This window comes from Phaseolus vulgaris, chromosome 3 (genome assembly GCF_051622355.1).
Source record: "Phaseolus vulgaris cultivar YP4 chromosome 3, ASM5162235v1, whole genome shotgun sequence".
NCBI classification, from domain to species: domain Eukaryota; kingdom Viridiplantae; phylum Streptophyta; class Magnoliopsida; order Fabales; family Fabaceae; genus Phaseolus; species Phaseolus vulgaris.
Window position 1 is genome coordinate 53,857,138 of NC_143500.1, and position 25,722 is coordinate 53,882,859.

Consider the following 25,722-nt stretch of genomic DNA (forward strand, 5'->3'; position numbering starts at 1 on the left):
AACATCTCTAAGTAAATTAAAATAAAGATTAAAAAAATACGTAATATTATCGTATCTAATTTTAAAAAATAGAATATTATTTATAATTATGTATAATTAATTTTGATTTTCTCATTAACATCAAGATAGTTTGAAATAATATTTATCAAAGACAAATCATACATATCACAATTATAGTAACCACAATTATAGCTTTCAAATTGCTTATTGCATTACAAGTCAATAAATGTTACTAGATGAATCAATGACACACATTGAAGTCATTGAATGAATTTACTTTGAATACCTTAAGATATATTTAAATGAGTTTTTTTTATCATGCACTTGGCATATCACTCAACATGTTATATCCATAACAAACACTGAAATAACAAGATTTCATGTTAGAACACATAACATTATGCAACGTATAAGTAATAATAAATGTTAAATTAAGTTATCTAACCAATATACTATTTGTTTAAAATAGTTAAAAGGTTTCTTATGCAAGGACAAAAATCATGCAGGTATGATCTTGAACATATATGATTAGTAGTTTTCAAGAATGCCTATATAAAAAATTAGTTAGTCTCTCTTATTTCAATAATTTAATATAACTTATTTAATGAAAATGGATTTACTTAAGAATGATAATGCAGACTAGCCCGCCACACATAAACTCGTCGCACGTTTGGCTCGTCCGACACAAGGAATACGAACTCATTTCACTAACCGCATAAGAGGTAGCTCGTGAACCTGTGAACCAACCCGCATAAAGAAAATATTTTTAAAAAAAAATAAAATAAGTAATTATTAAAAAAAACTATTTCTCCTGCTTAAAAAAATAAAATTTTATTCATATTTCAATTCACTTAAGATAAAAATATGAATTAAAAAATAAGGATTATTATAAGAATTGATTAAAAATAATTAAAATTTTATTTTATATTTATTTTTTCTCCGTAGATACGTAAATCCATCATGAGTATCAACTATTTTAAAATAAAAAAATAAGTTTATGATTTTACTTTTTTAATTGAAAAATAAAATTTAAATAATCAGATTCATTATATAACTGAAGTACTTCATAATTTTTTGTTGGGAAATGATTGTTTAACATCATGAGAGTATGTTGTTGTGATGAGTTTAAATATAAATATATATAATAAAAAATAAATTTATAATTAAATAATATAATAAATATTAAAATAATAATTTTGAGAGTTGTAATTAGATTGTATAAAAAATTGAGTTGTTAATGTATTTTTTATTTTTTTATTTTGTAACGATGTACTATTTTGGCACAGATATTGATGTTTGGTGCATTTGGAGTGATTCTGATTCCACGAGCAGGCACATGTGAAGAGCCTAGTACATAGCCCTCTTTGGAACAAATGAGAATCCAACACCTCTTTTTTACCTTAAAATCCTCCATTCAACACCTTTTTACCTTTATATCCTCCATGCACGTCCACCATATTTTCACTGTTAAACTCGCTAGGTCAACGTCCCAAGACACCAGATCTTTAAACAACTTTTTAACACCACCAAAATGGTAAAAACATTACTTTTAAATGGTTTTTTACATAGTGATGCTCTTAACAAGATTTTTTTTTATAATAACAATAATTATTCTTGTTAAATAATAACTAAAACGCGTGTGAAGCAGCAAGAAAGAGGTGTGAGTGGTAAAGGTATGCATTTTTCACATGGCTAAAAAGGGGCCACAGTGGTCCAGGTACATGATTCCCTTGCCGCACTGTTCCCCAGCACGTTTCCTATAGCTCCATTTCACCACACAAAATTCAACTCTTCCCATCATAGATCAGACAGCATTGCTCATCCAGAACAACTCAACCACACAATTCACACCTCAAAACGCCATTTCTGTAGCAGCAGCTGTACCAGGAATACAAAACAAACTAAAAACACAGACCAATAAAAAACATGATCTAACAGAACTGGAAATAATGCATCATAGATATAAGAAACATACCCATAAATTTAACCCAACTTCAGTTCACGTTTATGATAATTGATAAACATATATACAATCTAAATAAACAGATAATATCAACACAAAAATAGTCCACCTCTTCTTCATCAGAGCTGTTCCAGGGTCCTTTCCGCTTCCCAAATCGAATTAACTCAAGAATTTAATTTAGTCTAAGCTACCAAAAAAAAAAAAAACAGTAGTTTACATGGACAGCTACAACTACAGGTACAGCAAGAAATGGTAGTGCAGACTATAGTGCATTGCCAATTTTGGAGGAGAGCGCCGACAGGAGCTGTTCCTGAGTGTAAAACCGGTTTCCCATATTCACGGTGGCTTGTTGGATCATCAAATCATTCACCACGGATACGCTGGCATGATTCACGTCAAGGTCCAGCTCCTTCAACGCAGCCATCAACCTGGCCGCAGGGTGGTTTTTCTTGCTGCATTGGATCCTTATCATGGCGTCCCACCCTATGATCTTCACCTCTAACTCCAAATCAATCAGCTTGCTCGTCGTTTCCTTCGCTTCTTTGTTGGATGGAGGTGGCCCAGGTGGAGGAGAAGGGCTTTTAGTTGCCAGCTCAAGCTCCTTCTTCACCAACTCCAATTGCTTCTCCAATTCCCCTTTCTCTGATTCCAGCTCACTCAGCTTCGACTTCAGCTCGTTTATGTAGGATATGGCATCGCCTAAGAGCGATGCCTTGTCCATCTTCGACACGTTGGGAACCACCGCACGAAGCGCGTAGAACCGTTGATTCAGCTTTTCCCTCCTCTGCCTCTCCGCTTCCACGTGATTCAGCGGCTCCTCTCTGCCGTTCGCCGGCTTCCGACCCCTCTTCCGGGGCCGTTTCTCCGGCTCCACCACCCTGCTGTCCGCCTCTTTCACCACGGAAGCTTCCAGATCCGAGTTCTCGGAATCACCGCCGCTGGCACCACCACCAGCAACGGCACCAGATTTTATATTCGAAGCCGGTATAATCACGCCGGAGGTGAAGGACAGCATTCCATCGTCAATGCTGCTGCGAGAAGCAGGAGACCTTCTCTTCTTGTTGGTCTCCTCAGCCGCAACACCGGGGAAGTAACTCCCGTTGTAAGAGCTCTTCTTGCTCTCTCCGAAGCTCAGAATTTCACCGGATTCGGGTTTTAAGGAGTTCGAGAAGTTCAATTCTCTGGGGAAGAAACCCTGGTTCTTGGGATTGGGGACGTGAGCTGCGGCGGCGGCACTAGGGGTTTCTGTTAGAGTGCTGGAACCAGGGGTTTCGAACGGCATGGTTTTGCTCAGTGATGCATTCGCTGAAACGAGTGCAACGGCGTTAGAGGTGTCCTTGATTTCAATCGAGGAAGAAGGGTTGAGCCAGAGTGAGGAAGGGTCGTTCTCGCCCTGATTCAACGGCCAGAAACCCGCGTCTGGGTTGTTGAAGTTGAACAAATCCCGCACTTTCTTCATGAGATCGGAGTTCTGGAAAATCACCTCCGTAGAAGCCAGCTCAACGACGCCGTTTGCGGACGGTATGCAAACCAGAGTCTGAAGCCCAAAGACCTGCCCCTGGCGAGCCCGCTCGCACGTCGAATCGGATAACCGGTCAGCCCCGGCGACCCAAACCGGGCTGGAATTAAGAAAAGCCTGGCCCGGGAGGCCGCTTCCGCTGAGAAAGGACTGAGTCATGGACACTAGAAAGAACCACTCAGTGTCGGATACCTCTTCGTCGACGTCATCAGCGGAAGCGGAAGGGCCGGAAATCAACGAATTGAGCTCGCGGAGAACCTTCTTACGGTGGTCCTGCTCCGCCGACGACATCTCTTTGGGGGCTTTTCCTTTTCCTTTGTCCTCCTCTCCCTTGTAGTATCCGTCACCCCAACCGAGAAGGGAAGTGCTGGAGGAGTAGTCATAAGAAGATTGCCAGAAAATGGCGTAGGTCCAGCTCTCTTCGGCGCCTTCGATCAGCGTTTGCAGCCGCTGTTGTAAGGTCTCCTGGTTAAAAAGGGACTGGGACTGCGACGGCGGAGGTGGCGGCAGGGCTCTGGCAGTGTCGGCTCCCGGAGTGGTGGTAGAGGCAGCGGATTGCGGTGTTGGCAGCCAAAGGGAGGAGAAATCGGAGGAGCTCATGAAGGCCTCCATGACGGAAGCGTTGTCGTCGGTCCAGAGATTCATTGTGGGCGGCGACCGGTACTCCGTCATTCCATTAACGGGTTGTTTGGGTGAGAGTGATGTGTATGTTTAGTGTGTTCCAGGAGTGGTGTGTGTGAGAAAGATAAGGCTAATTTGGGTGGATTTGGATGTGGATTTGGTATTTATGTGGAGTGCATTTGGGTTTCATTTTAGTTTTGGGGAAGGAAATGCATGTGCAATTTAGCAATGAAAATAGATTGCTCATCACCCATTTCATCTTAACTTTCCTTTTATTTCTTGTATATAAATACCATGGATAATGATATATTTAAAACATATTTTTTTATAATTATTATTTTAATATTTTAATATATTATTTAATTGTAATATTTTTCAAATTCAACCATGATTCACAAGTTATGCAAGACTTGTGACATCTAATTTTCATACATGTATAACATTTGCGGACATTATATTTAACCACTATAGCAACAATCCATAATATCATACATTAAATAAATTAAACCAATAATATTCAACATAGTGTTACATCATATATCATGATCATACATTAAATAAATTAAACCAATAATATTCAACATAGTGTTACATCATATATCATGCTCTCTTACTTCGTTATGTTGCATCACAATTCAGAAACAACACATAATGCATAAATCAATTTGCAACAACTTTCATAGATGATAAGTCATCCCGAGTTCCACTGATCCAAGCATACTCAAATATAACCCATGGTTAGCTAACATTGAAGGCTAAAACTTTCATAAAGAGTACAAATCCTAATTTGAAAAGCATTGAATCGCTCAATGCCTACTGAGCGAATTTGACAAAAGATTTTTCTTCACTTACTCTTGGTTCTAATTTTCTTGAGCGAATTTCTCATAGTAAAACTCACTTCCTCTCAGCCTCAAATATGCTGAGTAATTATTTTCTCTCGGCCTCAAATCTGTTGGGTGGTTGAGGGATCCGTTGCGTGGATTATGTAGAAAAATTCTGGGTTTTGCAGAGTTTCAAACTGCTTAAACACCTCAAATTGGTACTCAAATCTATACAAGAATTAACACATTGACATAGATTTCTAACACTAGCTATTATTATTATTCAAATTGAGCATAACAACCTAAACTCAAGTGAGAAGCCAACAACAAAGAGTTACTTATTTTCCATAATATCCTTATAACATTTCTAACTCTACTTGCTTCTACTTACTCCTAGTTAAAACCAAAGCATTTTACTACCAACATTTTCATCCAACATCTAATTTTCCAAGTTCAAGAATCAGGTTCACAAATTGATTCCTTCCCAATTTACTAACCAACAAGGCCATTCATATGCAAATTCAATTCCCAATCTACCATTAAGAGCAACTAATCTTCAACTTACACCAACATTACAAATCCAATTGAAACAAAACTAAGTAAATTTACTTCTATTACCTAGAATTGACTTGAAATCCAGGAAAGGATCAAGAACTAGGTTTCCAAAAACCTAAGCACCTACTTCAAAACAACCAAACTTGGTTCTCTAACACATAACACACTCACTCATATATAAAGAGGGATAATCTGTTAGTTTGTTATGGACAAGGAGTATTGTATTGTTCTGTGGCAGTGGGACTGTTTCCTTAATATTTCCCTATGATCATCAATAATACCAGACTTTCTATCAGTTTTCTAATTTTATTCTTTTGTAACAATCTTGGTTCCCTAACACATACATACTCACTCATATATGCATACATAGAAACAAAAAATTATATTTTGTATGTATTCTCTTTATCACATAATATATCTGTATAAATTTTTATTTCTCAACAGCTACCCTATGATAGGATTGCAAAGATTGATGAGTTGGGAATTGCGGGAAGCAAGCTGCTGTCTGGATTTCAACAAGCGCTTGGTAATTACACAGAATTTTTTTAGCACCTGTTACTGTAAAATATGTTTGGTTAACTTTTCATATTTCTGATAATACTTATTAAATTCTAAATTAATTAAAGTAATAAAATAAAAGAATGGACTTTATAATGGAGGTTACAAAGTAACTTCCCTCATTCCCATGAGAATATAACTTACCCAACCCCTGATCATGCATATAAAAATTGTACAAACAAAGGTATGCAGCTTTCTGGGAATAAAAATACCCGAAAATATTTTTTATAAACTTCTAGCAAACATAGGAATAAAGATTCGTACTTTCATTTTTCCAGAATGCAAAAGGATTCCATGGAACAAAACGCCTCCTTATTTTATAACTTTTAACTTTAATTGTGCAGAGTTTATTGGGAGGCCTCCTATAGATATGAATTCTAAATTAGTGGAGAAGATAATTGTGGCTAATGAAACTAAGAGAGTTAAAGCCTATATAAATTCTGGATGTAGGAAGCTCAACAACAGTATCCAGAGTTTAACAAACTGTAAGTACTGCTCTTTATTTTTAGTGGGGTTGGTTGTCTCATCCATTATTAGGGTATATCTCTAGACTCAACATGGGCTTAGTGACTCATAAGTACATTTCTTTTTCTTAACCCTTTTAATTTAGTATGATGTATTGAGAATGTTGTTCTTTATTTGAGTCTGATATTTTAAAAGTGAACCAATACTGTTACCAATGAATCTTCTTTATTCTATTTAAAAGGAGTATGACAGATTGATTTTCTTTGAGTGCAGTGTTAAGTTAATATTAGATTATTTCATAATTTTTTACAAAAGTATACTCGTGCAGTTTTGCAATAGTTACTCTTTTTATTCATGAACTCTGTTGTCATTAACTTATCCTATTTGTTTTTTATTTTGTGACCGAAATTTAGCAAAGCATTGTCTTCAAGATCAGTTTGGTTTGGGGTATTCTGCCAGTCATAAAGGATATATATGTTTATCCTCATCTTTTTTCAACCACTTCGACATTCTCATCCTCTAATTCCCCTTTGGTTTCTACCTATATTCCTGAAATATTTCATCCTAATCCTATTGTTCCTGCAACTCCACAAGTGACTCAATCAAATCCAAAACTGTAAAACAAGCTCTTCAAGACTCTAAATGGTTTGCTGCTATGACGAATAAATAGTTTTTTGTCTGTAGAAATTTGGTATTCTTTTTTGTATTTTTTATCTTTACATAATAAAATTCGAGTATCAGTGTTTGGTACCAGCTAGCAATTTTGTTTCTTTGCATTTATCCTGTATGCTTTTCTCACTCCTTCAGTTTCCCTCTAATTCTTTTGTGTCTTTGTTCCAAAAAAATATGTGCTTGAATCAGCATTGTACAATCTTTTGTTATCAATTCTCCGATTGAATTGTACTTGTTTATTTATTGCTATTTATTCTGCTGCTGACTATATAACTGTTTCAATATGGCAAAATATGTTCGGAAGTTCACTCATGCACACGTGGACTCTGTAACCATATAAGAAAAGGTATGGTATGGCCTCGTGTTTTTAATGATTGATCCATGATTGCTATGCTTCCATAAGCGTATACATCCTATGATAGACTTGAATGTGTATTTCTCTTTTGAAGATTGGAAAAGAAACTCGTTAAAATGCCCTATCCAAATAAAATGTAAACTTACGAAGATGTATTTCCAACTTGGAGGAAACTTATTTTCATTTAGTCATAATTGCTTTCTAATTTGCATTGCTTAATCAGTAATGGGCTTCTTTCTAGCTTCTCTATGAAATGTTTTGTTGTAGATACTAACGTTGTGTTTGGCCATCATTAATTTAAAAGTTCATATCGACTGTGTGTTGTATATAAAATTTCTTGGGTTGTAAACTTTATGTCATAATCATCATGGTGATCTTGCCCTCTTTTTTTAGTATACACTTTTCTGCTTTTTAAAAAAATAATTGCTTATTTTAACTAGTTGTGAGAGAAATTTTCAATTCCAAAAATTAATCATTCCTAAACATGCAGTTAGTTTAGCATTTACTCGTCATGTTCATGTATGTTTTGCAGCTAAGGAAATACTTGATGAACTTGAAGGTCTATTGGGGGATGTAACAAGTGCTATTCAGACTACAGATGGAAAATTATTAGCCTTTTCTGGTCTGGATTTTGATGTTGGATTAAATGAGCAAGCAACCTATAATGATTTGGTAATATTATTACTTATTTGGGAAGAATTTCTAATTTAATTGCTAAATTTTTTCTCCAAATGTTCCTTTGATTGAGTATCTTCCCCTGCTCCCCCCTTCCCCCAAGAAAAAGCAACCCCAGCAGTTGATACTTCTTATTGGAATTGCAATGCTGATAGAGTGTTATGTGAAGCTTGTTATTATAATCTTTACAAATAAAACCTGTTACATAGAATTTGTTATCTGCTCCTCTACCAAGGTCACTGACCTCTTTCTCTTCTTGGTTGGGAAGTTGTACTCCACTAAATTCAAGAATCATTTGCATGATATAAATTTAGTAGTGGAAATTATGGAATCCCTGCTTACTAGAACAGCAATTACACCTTTACTCAGGAGGAAAAGGATGCTTTGTCTGATTCTCAAAGTCCTGATATCACACATTTGGCCATGGTGATGGCTTTCATATATAGCATGGTAAAGCAAGACTATTTGATGCAGGTAATGAATAATGTCATTTTGTGACCTTAAAGTGAATGAAAATGAAGAATCCTTAAAATGTTTGCCTATTCTTGCAGGAAAAGATTGTGTCTGCTTTAGATCTGAGGATGTCATTAGAAGAACTAGAAAGCTACTGCCAAATGTGGTCTTTGCGCCCCTTCATAAATGATGAGATCGTGCATGGAGCTTGGGAACATATTCATTGAACATTCTTTTGTTTCTTATTTTATGTATACAAAATTAGTTATCATTGGGCTCGATACAATTGTATAATGCTATAAAACCATCCTTACTTTTCTAGTTTTTCACTTTATTTTTACACATGTTCTTAATATATATAATAATATTATTATTATTATCAATTTATCTCACTGCATGCTATCATACAAGGCAGCGTTATTGATACTAATGTGTCTACTCATATTTTGATTATCAGTTTTTTATTTTGGTTATTTATTTAATATCCTTTATTTAAAACTATTCATAAGTTGATTTTCATTAATTATTTTATGATAGTTTTGATGAGAACTCACAAAGTCTAATTTTTTATGATGCTTCTATAAATATCTATCATATAAAGTTACGTGTAAACATATCTTTAACATAGTATGATAGTTATTACGGAAACTATTATAGTAAATTAGATTTTCTACATAATTATCAAAATTTATATTAATTTTTTATATTTTATGATTGTTTAATCAACATAATAAGACTTACTATTGATATTCGCATGAGAATGGAATTATCTATTTCTATTATATTATACCTTTCTTTTTTTAATCTTAAAACTAAATAGATTTTATTATTTTTTTAAAAATTATTAAACACTAATCAAACATGTAATTTCTGAATTCAATATTTTAAATGATGTAATTTCTGGAAATAATAACTCAAACAAAGGTGTCTTAGTCTTATTTGATGTGCGATGATTAAGATTCTGATTCAGTTGAACAACATTAATTTACACTCTATTCATTTCTTATAGTTGTGGACTTTTTCTAGTTTCCGTATTCAAATGGTAGATGGTTCTACTATTTTTTTCTTTTCAGTCAACAAACACTTTTATTAAATGCAAATAAATATATAAAAGATAATCAATTAAATACTTTATTTATTTCTAATGAACGTTTTTACTTATTGATTTTGCGTGTGAACATATATAAGATAATTCAATTAAATAAAAGTGATTCTTTTAAATTTTAATCCACATACGATTTTTTTAATTATAATTCATATTCACTTACTTTTTGAGAATGTTTTAGCAAACTATGCATTTTGAAAGACATGGCGACATTAAAAAACTCTTTCGCAACCGTCCAAAACTGAAATTGAAAGACACTGAAACAACATTTTTGTAAATTTTCAGAAAAGAAAGCAATAAAAAATTGAAATTATATTTTCGTCCTAATCTAAACTTAACTTAATTGTTTAAAATTTTAATCTTTTATTTTGTTCATAAATTAATTTTATCTTATATATATAATTCTATAAAACCGACTCTAGAATGTGGTTTACACTCATTTATATACAATAAAATATTCTTATACAATAAAATATTCTTATATTTGGTCGATATAAGATCTCAAGGAAATAAAATAAAATTAATCTTATTAAATATAAACACAAAATATAAGGATAAACATACTCAATTTAATAAGCTCGTGTTTAAAATTTAGTACTAGCTGTAAAACATACTTTAATTTCATGAAGAATTAACAAATTTAAAGTGTTAAAAATATTTCAGAAAACATAATTGTTAGACAACCACATATCCTTAAACACGAGTAAAGGAATAAAAATGATATTCTAACAATCTAAGAATTGTATATAACTGTTTGACTATTTTAATAATAAAAAATATATTATAGAAGGTATGTTTGTAATTAACTATTATAAAGAATTATTAAAATAATGATAATAAAAGTTGTGATGCAGACGTAAGAAAAGAAAAAGAGTGTGATAAATAAGATGTTTATATTTTATTATTAAAAGAGGAAGATGGAGGTTAGGGAAAAAAACTCGTGTTAAAAGAACCTTGGACTTGGTTTTACTATGTCCGATTCTAAAGAAAGTTGATTATTTTTTGTAGAACGAAAATAGCGTACATGAATGATGTGGAAACACTTGTCTTGTCTGCAACTCAACTTTAGGGTGATTTGGAATTGTTCTTAGCTTGACCCTAGAGATATGATCAAACCATGATTCTCTGAGCTACGCGTGGATGATTAATCACACCCTTTAAAAGCCACACTCAACAACACATTCTCCCATCACCGCTACATCTTTCTTCTCCATTTCGCACTTTCACGCAGCCACTTTCGTTGTTTCACTTTTTGAATAGACGAAGATGCCGACAACTGGGAACTTTGGAAATCACGATGACGAACAAGGTGATCGTCCAACAGTGAGGGTTCATACCATTGATGAGCTTCACTCGTTGCAGAGGAAGAGGTCTGCACCCACCACTCCCAGGGGGAATGCGCAGCCAGCCAGTTCCTTAAATCTTTCTGAGGAAGAACGCAGTAAAATGCAGCTAGAGTCTATCAGGTAATGTTTATACGTGGCTACACTACATGTTACTACTATGATCTAAAGAAGTTTGGTTGAAACGTGTTTGCCATGCATGCATGCAGTGCCTCTTTGGCGTCACTGACGAGAGGAAGTGGACCTAAGGTGGTGAGGGGTGATCCAGCAGCAAGAAGATTTGAAGGGTCAAGGCATGCACATGTTCCAGTCACACCCACCATTGCTGTCAGCGACAGTGCCTTGAAGTTCACCCATGTCCTCTATAACCTCTCCCCCGCAGGTTTTCTTTCCTCTTTTTAATGCTTACTGTCTTACTCAACAACTACTTACATATACTTTTCTTTTTTATGATTCAAAGAGAATTAGGATTTTATTTATGTATGCTTGTAGTAATTTTTCTGTTGTGAGATAAACTTAAAGCCCCTCCATAGGGAAAGAGGTTTTGATTTTTAAGTATAAAATAATGTTGCCTACTTTTACTTTAACAGTTACACTTTATAATGAGAAGAGAGAGTAAATAAAATGACCCTTAAAGCTTCTCATAAGACAAGTTTCCTTCTGTACGTTTTGACCGTGTAGTAGTTTATGAATCTTAATAATATCTTACTTGTGTGTGTGTGTTTCTCTTGAATGATACAGATTGGTATTACATCATTTTGTACTGTGGTGTACGAAAATGAGTTCAGCATCACATCTTGTATATTTGAAAAGATGAATTGGTCAATGACAATGGCCCTTTGTGGTGTTAGCACATGCTCTTTTTTGTTGAATTAATGAGCAAAATTCTTAATTCCTAAATCTATGTACTGCAGTTGTCTAACTGAAATACAAACATTTCATTGCTAATTAAAAATAATGAGTTGAGTAATCTAAATTAATTTCATTATATCTGACAAAAATGGTAAAGAATATAACATGAAATATGACTTAATTTGGAAACAGAACTTTATGAACAAGCGATAAAGTATGAGAAAGGATCGTTCATCACTTCGACTGGGGCATTGGCTACACTTTCTGGGGCCAAGACGGGTCGGTGTCCCAGAGACAAGCGTGTGGTGAAGGACGAACTTACTGAAAATGAGCTTTGGTGGGGAAAGTAAGTACTGTTCATCACATTACATATATATGTTACAAATGGTGCTAAACATTTTGAACTGTTTATTCTGTAATCTGATTTATCTTTTGTGTTATTTTACTTTGAAGGGGTTCCCCCAACATTGAGATGGACGAACACAGTTTCATGGTGAACAGGGAAAGAGCAGTTGATTATTTGAACTCTTTGGACAAGGTCATTTCTCTTCTCTCTCTTTTTTTTTATCTTCTTTTCTGTCTGGCATGCACAAATAACTATGTTATAAAAACAAAGTAAATTATCACTGCAATTGGTCTTATTTTGTGGGTTTATACAATCTATTTGAGGTGGTGATGACTAGGATTGGAACCTGTTGTCATTTGTTAAAAGGGCAAGTTAGCTTTTTTTATAAATGAATTATGACTTTTAAACTTCTCTAATTTTACACTTCACCTTTTTAAAACGAGATCATTGTTATCATGTTGAAGTTCTATTCTCTTAAATACTATGGATTAAATGAGTCAATTTTGAAAATTGTAAATTTTATTGTGTATACACTATAATTTATATCTGAACTTGAAATTATCTTATCTAATTTTCAGGTCTTCGTGAATGACCAATTCTTGAACTGGGACTTAGAGAACAGAATCAAAGTCAGGATTGTCTCAGCCAGAGCTTACCATTCCTTGTTTATGCACAACATGTAAGTGTATATAAGCAAAAGAATACTTTACCACCACAATCACAAGCCAGTGTTTAAAGAATCAACCATAAAAAATATATTAAAAATTAAGGTACTTTTCTTGTTTTAGTATGAAAAGAAAGTGATGTGAGAAAGATGCAGGTGCAAATAAGTGGATAGCATTTTTAAGTATCAGTTCTAATTTAATCATATAGAAATATCTATTGAACATGCATAAACCTTCTCAGTGAATGAAATAGTGAAGTGATTCTGCAAAAATGTGTACAATATAGTGAAGTGAATCTGCAAAAATGTGTACAATATAGGTGCATTAGACCAACTCCTGAAGAGCTAGAGGACTTTGGCACACCAGATTTCACTATATACAATGCAGGGCAGTTTCCTTGCAATCGTTACACTCACTACATGACATCCTCCACTAGCATTGATCTTAATCTTGCAAGGAAGGAAATGGTCATCCTTGGAACACAGTATGCAGGGGAAATGAAGAAGGGTCTCTTCAGTGTCATGCACTATCTCATGCCTAAGCGCCAAATCCTCTCCCTACACTCTGGCTGCAACATGGGAAAATCTGGGGATGTTGCTCTCTTTTTTGGACTCTCAGGTATAACTTTTCTCGATCATCAAATAAGTGTTGGTACCAGATTCTTTATTTGAAGCTTATGAATCTTGTTCCATAGAACTTTCATATAAGGTTAGTGTAAAGATTTTCATGCATTTGACTAGTTAAAAAAATAATGATTTTATTGTGTCTGACAACTTATGAAAAAACCTTTTACATTGTTGCAGCATTTCAACTAAAATCTTAAAACAAATGTGATTAGAAAAGTGCTTGCACCAAAAGGGTCCATTCTAATTAATGAACTTTTTTCTATAATTATTCATATTAGGTACTGGAAAGACCACTCTGTCCACGGATCATAACCGGTTTTTGATTGGAGATGATGAACACTGTTGGAGTGAGACAGGTGTCTCAAACATTGAAGGGGGTTGCTATGCCAAATGCATTGATCTCTCTAGGGAGAACGAGCCTGACATCTGGAACGCGATCAAATTTGGCACAGGTATTGCCTTTTGTTAATCTTAGGCTAGTTTAACATCTCTTGAAATTTGACTTCACGAATTTTGATACATTTTTATCCACTTGGCTATCAGTTGTGGAGAATGTTGTTTTTGATGAGCATTTTCGTGAAGTTGATTATGCTGACAAATCAGTTACAGGTAAGTAATGACTTGGTTTATATAATGACTTAGTTGTGACTAGGTCATATCAAATTAATGGTTGACTTAATGTGTTTGCAAGATGTCCCTGACTCGTAACACAAATCCAATATTTGAGGTCAATTCCTACAAATAAAAGAGGCTTATTATTAAACCACTAGTATGAATGGATAATGATGGAATTTAACAAATCAAACCTCTATTTGTAGAACTCCTGATGCAGACTAGTTAGTTTGATTTGAACTTTATTTAGACAATAAACAATAAAGTGGAGCATAAGAACATGATGATACACAAAAGTGCCTTATAGTGATTAGAAATCAATTGTAATAGACCTTGTGGATAGCTAGATAAATATAATACTGTTTTTTCATGTTGCAGAAAATACTCGTGCAGCTTATCCAATCGAGTACATTCCAAATGTGAAGTTACCATGTGTTGGTCCTCACCCGAAGAATGTGATTCTTTTGGCATGTGATGCATTTGGTGTGCTTCCACCTGTGAGTAAGCTAAGCCTGTCACAGACCATGTACCATTTCATCAGTGGATACACAGCTCTGGTAATGTCTGAGTAACTTCAACACTCTATTCTTGATAATATTGCTTCCTCTGAATCTCTCTCATTGGCTCTTTTCTTTATGAGGACTAAAGGTGGCTGGCACGGAGGAGGGTATAAAGGAGCCACAGGCAACATTTTCAGCTTGCTTTGGAGCAGCATTTATAATGCTACACCCAACCAAGTATGCAGCCATGCTTTCTGAAAAGATGCAGAACAATGGTGCAACTGGGTGGCTTGTTAACACAGGATGGTCTGGTGGAAGGTAAGCGTCTAGTACAAATAAAGTCAAAAAATAGTGTTAACAACACACTTTTCAAAAACCATGTTTGTTTTTGGTTGTGCAAAACTGCAGCTATGGCACTGGAAGTCGAATTAAACTATCTTATACAAGAAAAATTATTGATTCCATTCACTCTGGAGATCTCTTGAATGCTGAGTACAAGAAGACTGAGATATTTGGACTTGAGATCCCCACTGAAGTGGAAGGAGTGAACTCGGAAATTCTAGACCCTGAGAACACGGTTAGTGGTGCTAAAACTCTTACCATTTTCAATCATTAAACTACTTTTCCGTTTTCCAAGTCCTTCAACATAGATTGGAAATTTTGTTTGATTTCAGTGGTCAGACAAAGAAGCCTACAAGGAGACACTGCTGAAGCTGGCTGGATTGTTCAAGAACAATTTTGAAACATTCACCGATTACCAGATTGGAGATAGCAACAACCTCACACAAGAAATTCTTGCTGCTGGTCCAATCATTGATTAAGATTAATTAGGAGATTAGGAGCTTTCTTTGCTAGTATCTATACATTTCTTTTTCAATCCCACTTTTTTCAAAGGTGTTATGTGTTTCAAAGCACCACATCGTTCCTACTTGCGTGTCTACGTTTTTGTTCTCTTTGGGCTTTGCCTTATACGTGGGCCGGAGTCTATGGCCCATTTCTTTTTGCACCTTGTTTTTACTTTATCAGTTTTTATTTTGTAAAGGCGAGTAACATTCGATTACAGAGTGAATAATATTCTCTTTCAGTTTCTTCTTCTTCTTCGTTATTCGTTTCTTTTCTCTGCGCTGTGCTAGGGTTCATGTTACCCTCTTTTGCTTTTTCTTTCAATCGCCGTTTTGGTTCTTGCAGTTCTTCATCTTTACACAGAAATTTTTTTTGGGAAACTCCAAGTTCAGGTAAATTCAACTTGTAGAGTTGAAAGAAAAAAGTTTCTTTAATAAAGAAAAAATAATATTAAGAAGTATATATATAACAAAATACTCTTTAATATCACAACAATTCTATATTTCAATTTCATAATAAAGTAGAATAACAAATCATATTGATGAAATAGAATAATTAGTTATTACTAAATAAAATCAAATTATATAAATGTCTAAATTATAAATAAATTCAAAAAAGCATTAGTTATTAAAGTAAAAACTTCTAAAATGAGTTAATTTCTTCAAATATTTGAATTATAGTAAAACACAAGTTGATTAATGGGGGAAATTTACAAATTGGTTGAATTGTTTCTTTGACTAAAAAGTTTATATGAATATTAAATTTAGATGAGTTTACACACAAAACGGTTTGATTGAGAATTAATTTGTTTGACCCATCTAAAATATTGAGATTTGAGAATTAATTGAAGAGTTTAATAACCATGGAATGAGGTACCAATATGAACAGAAAAGAAAATGAGGGAAAGCTATGACTGAAGTGAGCAATGAAAGGAAGTGGGAAACAGAAGAATGTAAATAGTGAGAATTGAAATTTTGATAGTTGAAAAAGGTTGAAGAAAGTGAAAATCTAGAAAAGTAAAGTAACTATTCTCTTATAGCATTATATAATTTTATGGAGCCCAATGCTAATTGTTTACAATAAGAAACAAAAGAAGAATGTTGAGTGAAATACACAAAAATAAACCCATTCAATGGGGCAATTCTTACAGAGGTTAATGCACAAGGTAGGGTGGGTTTATAAATTGAAGTGGAGGTATATTTGCCATTTCATACTCATGGGGTTGCAGGTTTAAAAGATGGGTGCAGAATGAAGAGGCCAATGTGGTAACGTGCGTGGTATTGGGCCAAAAAGTAGTGAAAATGGAAAAGTGGGCTTGGGTAGGTAAAGTGGGTTGCACAGTGACTCGCTGGATGAAGCAACGACACGTAAGTAACCCTTTCCCTCTTACACTATCCATCCTGATGCACAAAACTCATCTTTCTCTCTCTTCTCTGCGCTTTGCCCTAACCAACATCCACAGATCTGTTACCTCCATTTTCAGTAAGCTTCTCTTTTCCCCCTTCTCCACCAATTACAGTATGCGAAACTCTTCACCTTAATCTTCTCTCTCACTTTTTTTATTTTTATTTCTTCATCTTGATAAATAAATACTGCTATCAATTTCCACATGGTTCACTCTATTAATGATAAACGCTTTAATGCTTTGTGAAACTTACTATTCAAGCTCTGTCTTATTATCGATTCTGTACACAATTTTTTCTTCCTTTTCTTCTTCTTCTTCTTCTTCGTTAAATCTTATATTTTAAATTTATATCTTTCTGGATTTTTCATTGCTTGGGCTGATGTGGCATGATTTGAATTCTGGAAATTAAATTGTAAATAATGGTAACGATGCTCTGTGTTGAGTTGAACTTGGATTTCAAATTAGGGAATTATGATGGAACGTAGAGAGGTTGGTATCATCCATTTTCTTCCATTAGGGGGTCCTGTGACGGGAAAGGAATCAAATTCAACTCTATTTTGTCAGGGATTTTATTAGGTTTGTTGATTCAGCTTCTTGTGGATCTTCAATAGATTCTCTTCAATTTATAGTGGACATGTATCCTGATATGTTTGGATATTAGTGGAGCTTACTTTATGTCCTATAAGTTCTTTTTTTTTCTGTTGTTGTTTTCGTCCCAGACCGTTTGGTTGGCGTTGAGTAAGACAGTAAAAGTTAATGTGAAACATGATGCAGACTTGGAATATTATTTTTTCAGGATAGAGGTATATGCTTGAAGATAATGCAAGCAGACAACCTCCTCCCGAATTATAATTGTTTGACTAATAGAATGTATTTATAATAATTTAATCTTTGGGAACTTATTCTTTCTGAAGCCTTGTTAGAGTTCTGACCAAATCAAAAGAATATGTAGGTGGTTTGCTTATTCTAATTCTAATTTTATTTTATACATAAATTGTTGTTGTCAATTAATTTTTTGCACCAAAATTTATGTTCTCCATTGCCTTTCATTGTGTTTTTAGCAGATATATTATTCGTTTAGTTGAGAAGATAAGTCTCAATCAGTATGAGTGTGTAAAGATTATTAATATGAATGTTTTTTGTTTGCTCCTTGAATTTGCTTCTTACTTTGGAGCTCTGCAAACAGTTTAAGATTGTTCTAGAAGAAAATAATTGTTGGTCTTGAGGTTTACGCCTGGTATCATATGATATAAACTTCTCAATTAGTTGATGGCAGTGTTTTCCGGTTATTGTTTCATTTGTTTGTATGGATACTTTTGGGGGGGTGGGGGGGTGGGTATCTATTCTGATTATGGCTCCTTTGGCAATGATTTGGATTGAATTGAACAAATTTTCTAATAACATAATTTGTTTACCTCTAAAGTATTATTCATTCTTCTCATACCAGAAAAAAAAATGCACTTATGGGCTGACTTTCTTTAAACACTTGTTCCGTAGTTCATATTCTTATAACATTTATTTTTTATTTCTTTTCTGTAAATGTGTGTTTTTCCTTTGCTTTTTCCTTTATTGCAGTGTAATTCTGTTTTGGGAGGATTCCTAGTTCTCCTGCGTTTTATTCCCTGTCTCTCCCTATCATTTGAAGTTTTTATGTTTTTTTTTTTTGTTGGAATAAAAGCATAACAAATTGTGGTACAGAAGTTTGCTTGGTTGTTCCTAAAAGTTTGTCCTAACACTCTCACATCTTATTTAAGGCATCACAAGTTGTAGATACAGTTAATATTCAATATGGAGCTGAGTACTATAAAAGAGGCTTTTGACCGTGTTACTAAGAAGCAAAAGTTATCTTGTTCCAAGACTCAAGAAGCGATCGATCAGATCAGACAGGAAATTGAGAGTGTTTTAGACACAATGCAGTCAGTAAATAACACTGACCGAGAACTTGATTACAAAACTGTCTTGGGTGAGCTTAAGGCCAGTTTACTTAAAGCTGCTCCACTTACTCAAATGGAAGGTACACAGAAGGAACTAAATGTAGCACTCAACAAGTATGGAAAACTTCTTGAAAAATATTTCAACCCTGATATATCCAAGGCTTACAGAAATATCGACATTGATATTCATACATTAAACCAAATAATTGCCAACCATTTTTACCGGCAAGGTCTTTTTGAGATAGGGGACAATTTCATGAATGTGGTTGGAGAGCCCGAATCTGCTGCCATTATGAAATCCCCATTCCTGGAAATGTATCGAATACTTGAAGCCATGCAGAATCATAACCTAGAGCCAGCCCTCAACTGGGCTGCCTCTATTTGTGACAAACTTGCTCAAAATGGATCTGATATTGTGTTGAAACTTCACACGATGCAATTTGTAAAAGTGCTTCAAAATGGAAGTAGAGAGGAAGCCCTTACTTATGCTCGAACACACCTTTCTCCTTTTGCTTCCAGTCACATGACTGAGATTCAGAAGCTTATGGGCTGTCTTCTATGGACTGGAAAGCTTGATCGATCTCCTTACCATGCGTTACTATCACCATCTAACTGGGATAAGTTGGCTGAGGAACTTAAGATGCAGTTCTGCAATCTTCTGGGACAGTCCTACAATAGCCCCTTGAGTGTAACCGTAGCAGCAGGCGTCCAGGTTTTGCCAGCTCTCCTCAAATTTATGAATGTCATGGCAGGGAAGAAGCATGAATGGCAGTCTATGAACCAGTTACCAGTGCCAGTTGAATTGGACAGCGAGTTCCAGTTTCATTCTATTTTTGTTTGTCCTGTCTCAAAGGAACAAGCAACCGAGGATAACCCTCCGATGTTAATGGCCTGTGGCCATGTCCTCTGTAAGCAGTCTATCTTGAAGATGTCAAAGAATAGCACAAAAGTGTTCAAGTGCCCATATTGCCCCTTTGATATTGATGCAAGTCAATGCAGGCAGCTATATTTCTGATGTTGATGGGTTTGTATGAAACTCTTGTATAAACTGAATCATGTGTTAGCATAGGTGCAATCGTATATGGCGCATGCAAAAAGCCCATGCCTTGTTGTGATGTCTGTATTTTATAAATTTGTTGTAAATAGAAATTCTTTTTTATTTGGGTATGTCCAGCAAGTCCTTCATTGATTAATAATCACCAGCAATCATTTGAACCAACGAAGGAAAGTAATGTTGAACATATCTCAAGAAATATAGGAGGAAGTTGCAGAAGAAGAAAATCTATAGATTCAAGAGATCGAACAAGCCACCTCATAAGCAAATTTTGTAAATACTCTAATTGTTTAATAGACAACAGTATACACTATAATTAGTTTATATCCTTTGAGTTGATTCTGTTTTGCAACTTGAATTCTTGATGAAAGTATAGAGAAACTTAATTGAACAAATAATGCTCTTGGTTCAGTAATCTTTTATATAAGATTATTGTGTAGAACCTAAAGAGATAAAAGAATACTAGCAACTAAAAGTAGTGAGTAGATTTTTTTCACATTGATGTTGATAAATACTCTTTTAATTTTGATAATAGAGGATTAATGTTTAGGGTTTAAGGATTATGGATTAGAGTTTATGATTTAAGATTTAGGGTTCAGGTTTAGAGTTCATGACTTCAATATCAATATTATTTTTTTTATGATCGATACCAATATTTTCTATACCAATACTTTTTATGATGATTTATAAAAATTGAATTTGAACAATTGATTTGTTGAAATATAAGTTCGCATCATAATGAAATTAAAATTAATTTTGTGAATGAAAATTTTGTATTCTTATGAAATAACGTTAGGGTCACATTTTAAAAAAAAAATTAATAAAAAATGAAATTCTTCCTTGTTAAGATTCTTAATTCTTTATCTCTAATTTATAACAATAATAAAAAAAACAATTATAACCAAAATTAACTACATAAAAACTTCCTTTACAAGTTATAATGAAAATAATAAACTACATAAAGACTACCCTTCAATTATAATAAACTTTATAAAAGACTTTCCACTACGATTATAATAAAAATAATAAATTGTATAAAAGACTTTCCTTACAATTATAATAAAAGTAATAAACTACATAAAAAGAAGACTTTTCCAATAATTATAATAAAAATAAAAAACTACGTAAAAAAATTTCTTTATTTATTTCCAGAATTAGAAACTTTCTTTTTTTTACGCATTTCTCATTGATGTGCATGATCTCTTTTTCAGCCCCTCTTCTATCAAAGTTGTCTACTTTATTCCTCCTCTGAAAATATCTATATTTTCTTAATTAAGTAATTAAATTTTAAAATATATACTTAATCTTATATGTTTAAGTAAAAACAACTCATACACATAAATAAATAATATATATATATATATAAACTTAATTTATTATTAATCCTTACCATAAAAGATTAAATGGTAAATGAGTTAAAGAAAAACAATGTCTGATGATAACAAGTATTTGATGAGAAGAACAATTTTAATGGGATTAACGTGAGATAAGGTCCCCTTTACTTTATAACATGAATGTAGGCTCTTTGGATTTTATTCATAAGAAAGAAAATGAAGAAGGAAGAGTTAAGGAAACAAAGTTTTTGTCATCTTGTGGTGATCAACAATCTCATTATGTAAAGAAATGTACGTATATTTTTTTAATATATGTGAAAATGGTTAATTTGATGAAGTGGTTTTGATTTTTTGTTTTTATGTAATTATTAGAAAGATATTATGATTTACCAAAAATATTTATGCTTAGAAGTAAGGAAGGAAATATTATGAGTAAATTAAGAAAATGGTGAGTGTAGTCCCAAAAGTGAAGGGAAAGGGGTCCAAAGGGAAGGGACCAACCAAAACATAAACTTTCATTGTCAATACCTTTTCTCTCTTTGACATGAATCAACCCTTCATATCTTGCTAAACACCCTTTCTCTCTTCTTCCATCTTTCAACAAATTATTCTCACTTCATCATTCACCCAACAACTATTCTTCTCACTCACTTCCTACCTTTTGTTTTTCAAATTCCCAATGAGATATTTAAAGGACTACAATAGTAGCCTACAATCACAACAATAATGAAGATGTTAAGCAAGTCCTTCACATGAACCTCACTCACATTTTAGCATCAATAAACTAGACACTACTTTTGTGTTTGATTTTGCATAAAACTAAAAAAAATTATTAAATAAAAATCAATTTTAATATAAAAAATAATTAGTTGTTATATTTATTAAATTAGAGATCAATTTAGATACTACAAAATTTAGATTCTAAATTTGGTAGAAAAAACTTGGTAACTAATTAGATAATAATTTAAAAACTATTTATCTATAATTGAAACTAATTTAGAAATTAATAATTTTTTTAATCTTTAAAATAATTTCTAATTTAATCACTATAACAATTAATTATTTTTTTATCTAAATTTGATTTTTATTCAGTGATTTTTTTTAGCTTAACTAATGGTTATTCGATTATTCAAAAGGTACAAGGAGGAATGTGGATTATACACTTGTTTCTACTTATTTGAGTTGAATGGAAGAAAACCAACTAAACTAGGCCTAAGACAAATTTATTTATTTTATTTTCTTTTTCTTTTTCATTGCTACATTGTACTTTTGTTCATATAATCACATTATTCATCTTCAACTTTTATCTGGTTGACTCATGATTTTAGTTTTGATTTTACATGACATGACAGAAATTTGATTTGTAATTTAATTCTTAATATTATATTAAAAACACATAATTACTAAAATACTCTAATGGAATGTGAAGAAAAGATCATTGATTTTATATATAAAAAATATTTAATTATATTATATATTATACATATATTATAATCATATATAATAATAATATATAAATTTATATAATAATCATGGAAAAGTTAATAATAAAAATTAGTAATAATATTAATAATAATAAAATAGTAAGAATAATAATAAAAATATAATAATGTGTAAAAACAATAATAAAATAATAAATACTAATTAAAATAATAAAAATAACGAAATTATAAATAATAATAACAATCAAAATAAATTCATAAAATTATAATAATAATATTAAAAATATTAATTTGATTTTCATTTTGATTTTATTTTGTGAAAATTTTTATACATTTTTAAATGTAGTGGAAGTGTTAGATAATTTGTAGTTTTTTTTTTCAACTGGGTCAGGAATGGCGTGGGAATACTTATTTAATCAAACGTCATTACATAATTTTTTATTCCTAATTATTGTGATTTAGTTATCTTTTACCATGATATTATATTGTATTATTCTATGTTTAATATTAATTAGACACTGAATTTTTATACCAATTTTGATTTATTTTATTAAGTTTTACAAAATTTGCAAATTCACTTAATTCTACAATTATTTCTATTCTAAATTTATCAAAATTCATTTTCAATAATTTGTATTTATCCAAATAATTTGTATTTTCTTTAATTGAGTTCACAAATTGTAGCATAAATATTATTTTAATGGCACAAGTACAAACAAATAATAATATTTTATTTTAAATCAATTTTAACCACAAATAAAAAATAGTAATATTTTACAATTTTATCAATTAAAAAAATTATCAATTAGAGTCGTCCCATCACTAATAAATCTTTATAAATTTTTTATATTCCAACATAGCATAGATGATTTTATGGGGTGGAGAGAAACAAGGAAGTTGATGGTGAAATGCAATTTTTGTAGGTTGATGATAGTTGAAGATAAAGCGTAAAAAGTAACATATGCTGGAATATAATGATTACTATTTCATATTAAGAATCCGAGGGACCAATAATGAAGCGCATTAAAGCAGCTTTTTAGCCAAATCACATGGCCTTCCCCTCTCTCTATAATGAATTTTGGATTTAGCATACTAAATTCTAAGGTGACTACAATTCAAATTCATGAACATGTACTGACCTTATTGACTAATCCGGGCTTGTGGTCATCGATCGGTCGATCACGTGGTCATTATATGACCTTCTCATTACGATAAAGTGGTTGAGTGACGAGATTTCGATCGAGTCATGGGATCATTCGGTCATCTTAATACATTTTCACATTATCCAAGAGTCGAGATTAATGACAATTTATGTGTTTTTTCTTCTAATTCATCCAGATCCATTTTAAAAATAAAATTGGAGATACCAAACTCCAAATGAGAGAATACCCTAATTTAGAGTTGAAACATTATTTTTTACTAATTTGTTGTTGTTATTAGTTTTGAGCATTGACCAGAGTGGGTTGTGTTGGATCCCAAAACTTGCAGCATCGACATGATTTGGGTATTGAATGGGAAATTGGCATGGATGATTTGACGCACCATCTTAAGATTTGTTTGCATTAGAGATTGTTGATAAAAAGGTGACACGTGACAGTAGGAAACTCGAAAACCAGATAAGCATTTCCAATAAAAGTTAGGGTAGAGTTGCATGAATCTCATTATATTTGAAACAAGACTTTATCATAAAAGAATGTGGAAATGAAAAGAAGGAAGAGAAGATGCACGCACCTTATCCCCCAATTGCCTTGTACTTTTAATTTGTAAGGACGATAGAAAACGACTCCTAATATTCTCTCTCATCATAATTTTAGTTGCTTCCCATCACTTACCATTTTTGAAGCCATTGTTTGGCACCATGGAAGCAAAACCCCACTACCTAGTGCGCCACACACAACTACCACCAACCAAAATCACTACAAGATAAGATCATGGCTTTGGGGAAATTCAAGTTGAGGTGTCACAAAAAAAATCTCACTTCCATTGCTTTCAGATTCTTACATTCTTAAAACAATTTCAGAGTTCAGAGAGCAATGTCATGTAATGCCAAAAAATTCCAAAGTACTTCACATCGTCCTTTCTCTGAGTCTGATCAAATGAGACCCACAAAACTAACACCTCATAACAAACACCTCATGCCAACATACAAAACAAAACTCTTTGCTTCCTGTCACTAGTTTTACACATTTTGCTTTATTAGATTAGACCCAACCCAATAAAGCCATCTTCAATTAAGAATCAAAATCTAAAAATTCATTTCATAATTCCATTTCCTATCTTTTGGCTATCAGAATCCCTTCCTTTTCTACCAAGGAAAGACCCTAGCCGTCAACTACTGTTTGACTCCATTTTTTCATTTCCCACATGTACTGGTCGATCTGTATGAAACTCTTGGAGACTCAATATCCGGTCAAGGCACTCACACAACTAAAATTATTACGTCTAAATAGAAAATTAATAATACTAATTCATAGTTATTAGATAATACACTTTTAATCATAATCCAAAATTCTAATATGATTCAAAAATAAAAAACCCAAATAACAAAAGACCTATGATAATTACTATAAGAAAAATTGGAATTACATATAGCCAAAATTCGTATGTAAGACCCAAAATCCGTATATAAAACAAGTTTACATACAAACAAAAATTCGTATGTAAAACTGTCGTAGGTAAGCGTTACATAGAGATAATCCGTATGTAATTACATACAAATTATATCTGTATGTAATACCTGTTTACATACGAAATTTAATCCGTATGTAAAAATTTGTATGTAATGTTAATTTTACATACGGATTTTGATCCATATGTAATAATCCGTATATAATTTGCGTTTTTCTTGTAGTGAATCATATAAACAGACACAAATTTCAAAAGTTAGGTACGTCATCGTTCAGTACTAATAGCACTGAAAACCGAATACTGAAATCTCACTTAAACGTGTCGGTGTGTCTTTTGTAAGTACAATCTAAACTTAAAGTTCACAAATACCAGAAAT

At 32.8% G+C, this 25,722-nt stretch overlaps 4 protein-coding genes across 8 annotated transcripts; 3 read left to right on the forward strand and 1 right to left on the reverse strand.

Annotated features, from left to right (window-relative positions):
• Positions 1-1,982: 1,982 nt before the first annotated feature.
• Positions 1,983-4,395, reverse strand: LOC137808686 (transcription factor MYC2). The gene has a single exon (XM_068609934.2). The coding sequence runs from the start codon at positions 4,152-4,154 to the stop codon at positions 2,226-2,228; it is 1,929 nt and encodes a 642-aa protein (XP_068466035.1). The 5' UTR covers positions 4,155-4,395; the 3' UTR covers positions 1,983-2,225.
• Positions 4,396-5,904: 1,509 nt separating this feature from the next.
• On the forward strand, positions 5,905-9,040 carry LOC137808687 (uncharacterized). 3 transcript variants are annotated; one of them, XM_090299897.1, is made up of 6 exons: positions 5,905-6,005; positions 6,382-6,522; positions 7,479-7,520; positions 8,062-8,201; positions 8,574-8,678; positions 8,756-9,040. In XM_090299897.1, exons 2-6 carry the CDS (start codon positions 6,408-6,410, stop codon positions 8,882-8,884), a joined length of 531 nt encoding a protein of 176 aa, XP_090156023.1. In that variant the 5' UTR covers positions 5,905-6,005; positions 6,382-6,407; the 3' UTR covers positions 8,885-9,040. The 3 variants fall into 3 exon arrangements, with proteins under 3 accessions (XP_090156023.1, XP_090156024.1, XP_090156025.1); XM_090299898.1 differs by lacking the exon at positions 7,479-7,520; XM_090299899.1 differs by lacking the exon at positions 7,479-7,520 and having other exon boundaries at positions 8,089-8,201.
• A 1,905-nt stretch (positions 9,041-10,945) lies between these two features.
• On the forward strand, positions 10,946-15,795 carry LOC137808688 (phosphoenolpyruvate carboxykinase (ATP) 1). Its single transcript, XM_068609936.2, has 12 exons — positions 10,946-11,228; positions 11,315-11,487; positions 12,150-12,303; positions 12,411-12,495; positions 12,882-12,982; positions 13,288-13,586; positions 13,873-14,046; positions 14,138-14,203; positions 14,585-14,763; positions 14,855-15,024; positions 15,115-15,283; positions 15,381-15,795. The coding sequence occupies exons 1-12, from the start codon at positions 11,029-11,031 to the stop codon at positions 15,525-15,527; spliced, it is 1,917 nt and encodes a 638-aa protein (XP_068466037.1). The 5' UTR covers positions 10,946-11,028; the 3' UTR covers positions 15,528-15,795.
• Positions 15,796-16,903: 1,108 nt separating this feature from the next.
• LOC137808689 (protein RMD5 homolog) lies at positions 16,904-20,055 on the forward strand. Of its 3 annotated transcripts, XM_068609938.1 has the most exons (3): positions 16,941-17,031; positions 17,420-17,530; positions 18,709-20,055. In XM_068609938.1, the coding sequence occupies exon 3, from the start codon at positions 18,743-18,745 to the stop codon at positions 19,901-19,903; it is 1,161 nt and encodes a 386-aa protein (XP_068466039.1). In that variant the 5' UTR covers positions 16,941-17,031; positions 17,420-17,530; positions 18,709-18,742; the 3' UTR covers positions 19,904-20,055. The 3 variants fall into 3 exon arrangements, with proteins under 3 accessions (XP_068466038.1, XP_068466039.1, XP_068466040.1); XM_068609937.2 differs by lacking the exon at positions 17,420-17,530 and having other exon boundaries at positions 16,904-17,031; XM_068609939.2 differs by lacking the exon at positions 17,420-17,530 and having other exon boundaries at positions 16,985-17,067.
• The last annotated feature ends 5,667 nt before the right edge of the window (positions 20,056-25,722 follow it).